Source organism: Triticum aestivum, chromosome 3A (assembly GCF_018294505.1).
Source record: "Triticum aestivum cultivar Chinese Spring chromosome 3A, IWGSC CS RefSeq v2.1, whole genome shotgun sequence".
In the NCBI taxonomy this organism is placed as follows: Eukaryota; Viridiplantae; Streptophyta; class Magnoliopsida; order Poales; family Poaceae; genus Triticum; species Triticum aestivum.
Genome location: NC_057800.1, coordinates 258930681 through 258939976, shown reverse-complemented (window position 1 = coordinate 258939976; position 9296 = coordinate 258930681). Strand labels below are relative to the sequence as shown.

At 44.5% G+C, this 9296-nt stretch overlaps 1 protein-coding gene across 1 annotated transcript; it reads left to right on the top strand.

Moving 5' to 3' along the window:
* The first annotated feature begins 4030 nt into the window (after positions 1-4030).
* LOC123061140 (uncharacterized) lies at positions 4031-9053 on the top strand. Its single transcript, XM_044484090.1, has 5 exons — positions 4031-4242; positions 6362-6489; positions 7968-8019; positions 8108-8295; positions 8476-9053. The coding sequence occupies exons 3-5, from the start codon at positions 7984-7986 to the stop codon at positions 8648-8650; spliced, it is 399 nt and encodes a 132-aa protein (XP_044340025.1). The 5' UTR covers positions 4031-4242; positions 6362-6489; positions 7968-7983; the 3' UTR covers positions 8651-9053.
* The last annotated feature ends 243 nt before the right edge of the window (positions 9054-9296 follow it).

The following is a 9296-nucleotide window of genomic DNA, read 5'->3' as shown; positions in this document are numbered from 1 at the left end:
CTTGGAGAAATTTATCCCTCGCGAAACGGATCGTGGGTTTGGTGGCACAGTTCCCGAGGTTCACCGGAAGCTCACCGGAGGCGTCGCCGGAGATTGGGAAGGGCGGCCGGAGCTTGGGTCACCGGATTCGATCGCTCCTCGACCGGATTTGGCCGGAGCTGGGGAGGAAGAGGCGGGGAGGCGAAGGTGACTCCGGCGAGGGCCGCGAGCGGCGGAGCCGGCCGGCGAAGCGAGCGTCGGCGGCGGCACTAGGGTGGCGCGACGAGCGAGCGAGGCGGCGGGGAGCGGAGCAGCAGTGGCGTTAGGAGGCGCGGGTGGCCCGCGGGGGCCGAGCGCGGGCCTTGCGGGCTTTGGCGGCAGCGGTGGTGGAGCGCCACATGGCAGCGTCTGAGTGGACGGGGCGCGGCGGCGGACGTGTCCGGCACCGTCCGAACGTGTCCGGCACGGAGGGAGAGGGCGGATCTAGGGTTTCGCCCGAAATTTGGGAGCAGGGGGCCTTTTCATAGGTAGGAGTGTCCAAATGAGGTGTAGTTTTCCCCCACACAATCGTGATCCGACGACAAAGGACATGGAGATGGTTTAGATGGGTTATTGGGCCGTTTTGGACGGGTGTTTGGATGCAACACACACGAGGCCTTAGCGGTTACCTGTTTAACCGTTGGAGTATCAAACGGACTCCAAATGGAACAAAATTTGGTAGGCGGTCTACTGGTGGTGTACCAAGGCCACTTGGGAAATCTCGGTCCATTCCGAGAACATGTAACACCCGCTCACGAAAAGAGACAATAGGGGTGCGCCGGTGCATGTGGGAGTGTCGGATTACAGAACGGACAACAGGGAAAATGCTCGGATGGACGAGACGAACTCGTATGCAAATGCGATGCACATAATGACATGATATTAAATGCATGACATGAACAAAAGCAAAACAAAGACAAAACCCAACCACGAAGGGAATCTCATAACTTAAAGCAGAAAATGGCAAGAGTCGAAGTTACAAATATGGCAAGTTACATCCGGGGTGTTACACCAATGGACATGATGAACCCCTCCATGATGGTATCAGGATTGGATCTAGTGTCTTTGGAAATTGCGGCGGCAAGAATTGATTTTTGTTGACTCCCTAGGGTTTCTAGAAATTTGGGTATTTATAGAGCAAAGAGGCGGTCCGGGGGGCACCCGAGGTGGGCACAACCCACCAGGGCACGCTTGGGCCTCCAAGCGCACCCTGGTGGGTTGTGCTCCCCTCGGAGCACCCCCCGGCGCTTCTCCGGCCCATTGTCTTTTCCTCCAAAAAATCCACAAAAAGTTTTGCTACGTTTTGACTTTGTTTGATATTGATTTCCTGCAATGTTAAAAACATGCAAAAATAGCAACTGGCACTTGGCACTATGTCTATAGTTTAGTACCCAAAAATGATATAAAATGACTATCAAATGATTATAAAACATCCAAGAATGATAATATAACAGCATGGAACAATAAAAAATTATAGATACGTTGGAGACGTGTCACCCCTCGCTAGCGCCACGGAAGAAGGAGGAATGGGCCACGATCGACTAGCGCGCCTTGCATCCCTTGCGGACCTCGGCGCGGTGTCGCTTGCATCGCCTCCCACTAGAATTGAAGCCTCGGGCGGCCCGACGACAAACACACTGGATTCGCCACCTCCGGTGCTACCGTCGCGCCGCCTGCACGCCCTCTTGGGACTTGCGGGAAGATGTGGAAGGGACCCCGCTCTAGCGTAGGCTGATACGTCCATTTTGCATCATGCTTTTATATTGATATTTATTGTGTTATGGGATGTTATTACACATTATATCACAATACTTACGCCTATTCTCTCTTATTTTATATGGTTTACATGAAGAGGGAGAATGCCGACAGCTGGAATTCTGGATTGGAAAAGGAGCAAATATTAGAGACCTATTCTGCACAACTCTAGAAGTCCTGAAACTTCACGGGGCATGTTTTTGGAATATATAAAAAATGTTGGGCGAAGAAACAACCAGAGGGGGCCACCAGCCAGCCACAAGGGTGGAGGGCGCGCCCTACCCCCTTGGGTGCGCCCCCGACCTTGTGAGCCCCCTGGCAGGCCTCCGGTGCCCATCTTTGGCTATATGGTGTGTTTTGACCTAAAAAAATCAGAGGGAAGCTTTCGTGTCGTAGCGCCGCCGTCCCGAGGCGGAACCTGGGCAGAACCAATCTAGGGCGCCGGCGGAGTTGTTATGCTAGGGAAACATCCCTTTGCGAGGGGGAAATCGTCATCACCATCGATCCTATCATCTAGAGGGGGTCAATCTCCTTCAACATCTTCACCAGCATCATCTCCTCTCAAACTCTAGTTCATCTCTTGTATTCGATCTTGGTCCCAAAACTATAAATTGGTACCTGTGGGTTGCTAGTAGTGTTGATTACTCCTTATAGTTGATGCTAGTGGTTTATTCGGTGGAACATTATATTTTGGTATCCTTAATGATAGTTAATACTCCTCCAATCTTGATCATAAATATGTTTTGTGAGTAGTTACATTTGTTCCCGAGGACATGGGAGAAGTCTTGTTATAGTTAATCATGTGAACTTGGTATTCGTTCGATATTTTGCTGAGATGTATGTTGTGTTTTCTCTAGTGGTGTTATGTGAACGTCACTACATGACACTTGACCATTATTTGGTCCTACGGGAAGGCATTGGGAAGTAATACGTAGATGATGGGTTTCTGGAGTGACAGAAGTTTAAACCCTAGTTTATGTGTTGCTTTGTAAGGGGCTGATTTGGATCCATATGTTTCATGCTATGGTTAAGTTTACCTTAATTCTTCTTTCATAGTTGTGGATGCTTGCGAGAGGGGTTAATCATAAGTGGGAGGCTTTTTCTAGAAAGGGCAGCACCCAAGCACCGGTCCACCTACATATCAAATTATCAAACTAACGAAGTCGAATCATATGAGCATGATGAAAACTAGCTTGACAACAATTCCCATGTGTCCTCGGGAGCGCTTTGCTTTATATAAGAGTTTGTCCCGGCAATATAAACTGACGTTCTTTTGCATTAAGATTTTGTGCATCCAACCATAAAAGCGCATGACAACCTCTGGTTCCCTCTGCGAAGAACATATCTTTTACTTCTATCTCCTATCCTTATACAAGAATCATGGTGATCATTACCTCTTCTTTTTACACATTTTCCTTTGGCAAGCACTGTATGTTGGAGAGATCCGCACTATTCGTCACCCTGGGTGAGGAATAGTTATTCTTCACTCCCCTCTATTTTACCATCAATGCATCATAAATTTACGTTCCTTAAGTTTTGTCTTATTTCCGACGCAAAAAGGGACCGTAAGAAAAATATATAATCGCCGTATTTTTTTATGTTATGTAAAATTACAAACGTAAAAACATAGTCTAAAATACACGTAAACTGTAAATTTTCTTGTCTTATGACCTATATTTTTATTTTTTTATGTCAAATTTTACGTAGTGAATCAATAGGAATATAACTATTTGAATTTGAAACTAATTTAATTATAAGTTACTATCCATCATCCAGGGTGCAGAATAAGTTATTCTTCATCCGAGGTAATCTTATGATCGCTTTCTACATAAATTACGTTTAGAATATAAATAGTTACATGCATATTAATTCAATATGTAAAATTTTATATAAAAACAAAAATATAGGTTATAAGACCAGAAAAATCACATTTTATGTATGTTTTACACTATGTTTTTATATTCGTAATTTTACATAACATAAAATATTTTTTACGGCGAGTACATATTTTCTTACGTTCTCTTTTTATGTATGAAATAAGACATAATTTATGAAACGTAAAAATATGGTGCATTGATATCAAAATAAAGAGGGGTTGAAGAATAACTATTCCTCATCCAGAATGACGAATAGCGTGATTCTATATATATGTATGAAAGCATAGGACTGGACTATTTTGTTACCCGTAACAAAATATTATTCTGTTACCCTCGCGCCCTATATAGAGGCGCGTCCATTTTCTTCCTCCTGCGGCCGCCCGAACCCACCTCCGCCCAGCGTGCCGCCCCGAACCCACCTCCACCCAGCGCGCCGCCGCCCGGATCCCACCGCCACCCTGCGTGCCGCTGGCCCTATCCTCCTCCTCCCAGGCACCTCCGCCACGATCCCCCTCCTCCTAGTGTGCCTCCCATCACCGCCCCCCGCCCCCAACTTGCCCTCGTGCAAGCCACCGCCGGCCACCTTCCTCCGGTGAGCAACCGCCATCCGCCTTCCTCGCGCGAGCCATAGCCGGTCGCCTTCCTCCGGCGAGCAACCGCCAACTGCCTTCCTCCCACGAGCCACTGTCGGCCGCCTTCCTCCGCCGCATCTGCCTTGGCGGGCCGTGCCCTCTCTCCGCTATCGCCTCTGGTCACGCACCGCCCCATTCATGGCTAGCTTGCGTGTGGAACCTGCAAGTTCAACATTTGCACAATATTCAGTTCTTGTAGTACAAATGTCTCCCTCCTCCCACGCCATCGTCGGCACCCCTCACTAGCGCCACGGCCGCAGCTTCACTCCCGTGCGCCACCCTCGGCTGTCGCGCCATGGCCTGCGCTCAGCGGCTGCGGGTGGAGCCGCTGGGTCGAGGAACTTTGCCTCGACAGTACAACAACACACTCTGTTGTAGGTCGCGATAAGAGCTGCGCACAGGCCACCCCGTGTCCGCCCTCGATCCGTCTTAGTCATCTCCCTCTCATCCTCTCTCTATCTCTGGTCTGAGTTTGTGTGTGCAGGGAGTGGGAGGAGATAGAGCAGGGGAGTGGGAGGCCCTTCCATGGCAAATCCGTCGGCATCTTCCATGGAGATTGCGACCTCTCTTGATTTTTGCTTGATGATTTCTCCTCTGGATCTGTAGACTATAGTTCCTGCATAGTTGTGTCCTTTTTTCTAGTGTTCCACTTTCGATGTTGATGCATGTGTTTAATAACCCCACTGATACGAATTCTGAAAACAAGCTTTAGTACAAGAAAAATCGGTCGTTCAGTTCAATTCTGAATTATAAGTGTGTAAACACATCCTTCTTACACAGTAACTAATTAACTATGATAACCATGTTCAGACTTCTACAAATCCCAAAACTATGCAGAGTTAGGATTGTTACTACCTTGTTTCTTACTATTGATTCATTTTTTATGAGAAGGTATTAATATGGTACATGTAGTTGGACATCTCAATATACTGTAATGTGTTTTTTTGCATATTACCTTGAAATTATGTTAGCAATTCTGAATTGCGATTGTGCTTGAAACTGAAAATAATTCTATAACTTCTCAAACCTCGTGGACTTGATGCTTAAAATACTTCCATAACGAATTGATTCTTGTTTCTTTCATGATCAGTTCAGCAAAAGAAAGTTCAGTCCAATTTCAAATTCTCATTTGAGTTTAGTCAAAGTTTCTCATTTTAGTTCAGTACAATATCCAAGTTTATTTCAGTTCAATTCTTATTTTAGTTTTAGTTCATTTCAATTCTTATTTTAGTCAATCTGTAGTCTATGGATTTTATTTGGCCTAGATTGCTAGATGTACTAACTTGTTGTGCCAAGGCAATCTAAAACATTAAGTGTTGCTACTGTAATTTGTTCATTGTTCCACGCCTTCCCGTAGATGCACGCCGCCCTGAGACGCGCGCCCACTGCCTCCCCGTCGACGTGCGCCACCATGCCTTCCTACAGACGCGCGCCGCTCCGCTGCCTCAGCGACCATGTCGTTCAAACTCAGCCACCTAGGCCGTTCAGTTGGCGGCGTTCCTACAGCTGCAGATGTGGTGCTGACAGTAGTAGGCGCTGGTTGTGTTGGATAAAATGCCTAGGAGCTCCCATGATTTATACATGGAACCTAGATGATTCCGTTTCTTCATTCCCCCAAGTGCTTCAATGCTGGCTCCTTCTTGGCTGGCTCGATCGCTGCTGGGTTAGGTGGGCGTAGGTGTGGGTTTACATGGAAGCTGGCACCGCTCTTGTGTTATTTTCTCTAGCGTTTGAGAAATTGATACACTCTTTTTAATGCATAATTTTATCTGCTCACAACCTGTTTGTATTAAAAGCCAAATAGCTTGAGAATAGAAACCTGTTCGAGCTTAGCTGAGAGGATTTTGAATCGTTGTGTGAGGAAGTGTGGACATGGCCTTGAGATAATGCATGCTGCTTTATTCATAAAGAGATGGTGCCGTTGATTTTATTCATAGGAAACTGAACCAAAATAGTGCTTGCTACTAGTGTTTGGAAATTATAATTACTAGAACTCTTATTTCTTACCCTTTTAATTGTTGGCTAATTCTTGTAAAAAGTAGTGGTTAATCTTGCTAATTACTTTGATGTGATGCCTAGGTGGTCAGTCCAGCTCCTGCAACCAACACAGGTCGTTACCCCCTTTGCCACAACGGCAGGAGCACAAATACCAGTGTGGTCGTCCTCAACCAGTTCCTTCACGCGGCCTCCGCGCAAGCCCTGCTCATGTATGCTTACACTAAAAGTACAACTCTTGTTACTCTCCTCGTACTTGCTCTTGCTTATTTTCTAATCAATAATTCCTATTGCTTCCTCTTGGGGAAAGGGATCCCATGTTGAATCTGTCTTGGTGCTCACCCGCTGTTTATATTCATCACCATAGTGTACGAAACATATGAAAACCACTCTAGCTTCGGGAGAAAATATAACCAGTACATGTGCAATTGCGTGAGAAGTTCCCTTATGAAAGTTCCTTGTAAACAAACCACATGAAAGTTCGTCAAGAAAAACTTTGTAAGTTCAAAATGGCTATAGGAAAACTTCGTAGGTTCAGATGGGTATAGAAAACTTTGTAAGTTCAAAATGGGCACGGCTAATAGTGCATGAATAAAAATTTTAAACCCAACAAAGTCCATGTTGGTCGGTCTACAGTGTGTTGTCAAGAAGGTTGTTGGCCTTGGAGGCCGACACTGGCTGATCATCTACCTTCCAATTATATTAGGCATATACCACTGAAACTGCAGGTCGCGGCCTCCTCCCACCGTAGGTGGTGCCCTCCTCCCACATAGCCTATTAGTTGGCGTACCGTGACCCCTCCTCACATTTTTGGTATGAATTTGATGAATCTTCTTGATGCTCTGTTCTTATTCATCTAGAGATTTCTCCTCGGATTGATTGTTTGTATTGCTCTGTTCTTGTAATTTTGTAATTAGAAAACAGTAGTCAGTATTTTTTTTATAAAAAGGTCACCGGATAAAAAAATGCAACAGTAGTTCAACACAATATCAAGGAGGGTGTGAGTTGGGTATGGTTACAGATGAAAGACATGTGTCGAAAAGTTCACTTCGTCTACATACGTAAGTTCAAAAAATTGTCGTAGAGCTACTTCAAAAGATTGTCAAAAGGCAAAATGGTTGTGCTAGTTCAATTTTTTTCAGTCCATCTTCTGTATGCTATTCAGTACATCTAATTCCAAATCGTAAGTACAATTGCCTTCATGTTTTCCATCTTCATATAACACAAAATAGGCACTCGAGGATAAGGTGAGAATATATACTAATGAAATGCTTGGTGGCGTTGTCCATGTTTTGAATTTAAACCACTAGCTTTTTTATACACGAGGGCCTGTCCTGGGAGAGCCCTATATTGCCATGAGCACTACTACTACAAACATTAATCCCCCATTGTCCGGCCCTATATTTTATCCTCGGTTCTTAGAAAAGCATGGAAATACTTCTCTGTGTGTTAGAGTATCAGTTCATGTGCAGAAGAACATGTTACCTATATGAAAAAAACAACACTATACGAAGAGTAAATAGCATCAGTGAGTTCTAGCGCCTATATTGCAAAAGTTCATTGACAAAAAAAAATCAGTACAGTATGGTGCTTCAGTTCACTGATGCCATTTGCTTCATAGTTTCTCTGTTGTTTCAACTTTTATTTTACCCTTTTCGTCTGTAAATTCTGCATCTTTTTTTGTTTACAGATTATACACTATACACATGGTACTTTTACTGGGACCAGAGTATTACTTCCAGGCAAGTTCAAAATAAAACCCACCACTCCTCATTCTATGAATGTGCGTTTGTGTGTCATGGCATCTTGTCTCTGTGTTGCATCATGTAGGATCCAAAAGGTGAAAAGATCCCTCCAGATCTCTGCAGTCTCTCAAGTTTATTTCATTCTTATTCGTCCAGGAAGCATGACAAGCACCACAAAAGGTCTCTCCCTCCCTTGGCTCCTTGCATTCCCTTCTCCTTGCAGACCAGGCCGGGCGCTGGGCCAACCACTTCGTCTGTCTACCTCCTTCCCCGGTGAGCCCATGCTCTTCTGCTCTTGACACTTTGAGCCGCCTGCAATTCTTTTCTCTATTCGAAAATTCCCAAAGCATCAGTACTTTGTATCAGGATACACCATGTTATTTCTGCAAATTTCCGTTATGCTTGTATGTTCAAAATATGTACATTTACTACTTTTGATTTGTTGTAGTGCAGAGAAGTTACCCTATTGCGGGCTGACCTGGAGGCGGCTCCTCCACATCGACACAATTGCACGACCAACGTGCTACTGACCACGCAAGCTTCCTCAAGGAGCTCGTGCCCAACGATACTGAAAGGAAAAACTGCTCCAGTTTTGAACTTCTTATCCAGTCATGTTATTACTAAGTGAAAAATGGAAAGAAAGTGTATTGCAATTGATCTCTCGTAGACCCTGTCAATCCTCTATTTATCCTTTGTTTGCTTGTTTTTTGGCCTGTAATTCAAGAACTTTGACCTTGATAATTCTGTTTTTGGTTAATTTGTTATGCCCAGTACAAACCATTAAATCTGAAGAGGCTTCTAATGGCAAGAAAATGTGCAGTCGGTGTGGTGTATATGTCATTCATGTATGAAAATGTCAGTTTCGTGTGTATGTTATTCATGTACATGTATTATATGTGTGAAATTTTTTTATGTATATGATGAGATGATTGCTACTTCTTCAAAGAAGGTATAGTACATGACAGCTTGATGTGCATACAAGATTAAAAACTGGTTTGAAACAAAAATATTGATCAGTACTAATTAAAAACAATGATCAGTTTGAAAAATAAAAGATGGTTAGGTTTTGTTATTCTGTGATTGAAAAATAAAAGATGGTTAGGTTTTGGTATTCTGTGACATTGACGTTCAAGAGTTAACGTCCAAGAAAATGTTCAAGTTCTGCAACTGATCTGTCAAGATGGGACAAGGAGGTCGGTCCAACAGGCGCATCTCAAGTGTCATGTCAGTGTGCCGCCCACCCATTGCCATGCCTCTCCGCCGCATGTCGTGTC

What these genes read in the sequence shown, in the direction of transcription:
- LOC123061140 (XM_044484090.1), top strand. Translation starts at nt 7,984, where the DNA reads ATGGTACTTTTACTGGGACCAGAGTATTACTTCCAG. An exon ending in GACCAGAGTATTACTTCCAG is followed by an intron (nt 8,020 to 8,107) that starts GCAAGTTCAAAA and finishes TGCATCATGTAG; the next exon opens with GATCCAAAAGGTGAAAAGAT. An exon ending in TCTGTCTACCTCCTTCCCCG is followed by an intron (nt 8,296 to 8,475) that starts GTGAGCCCATGC and finishes GTTGTAGTGCAG; the next exon opens with AGAAGTTACCCTATTGCGGG.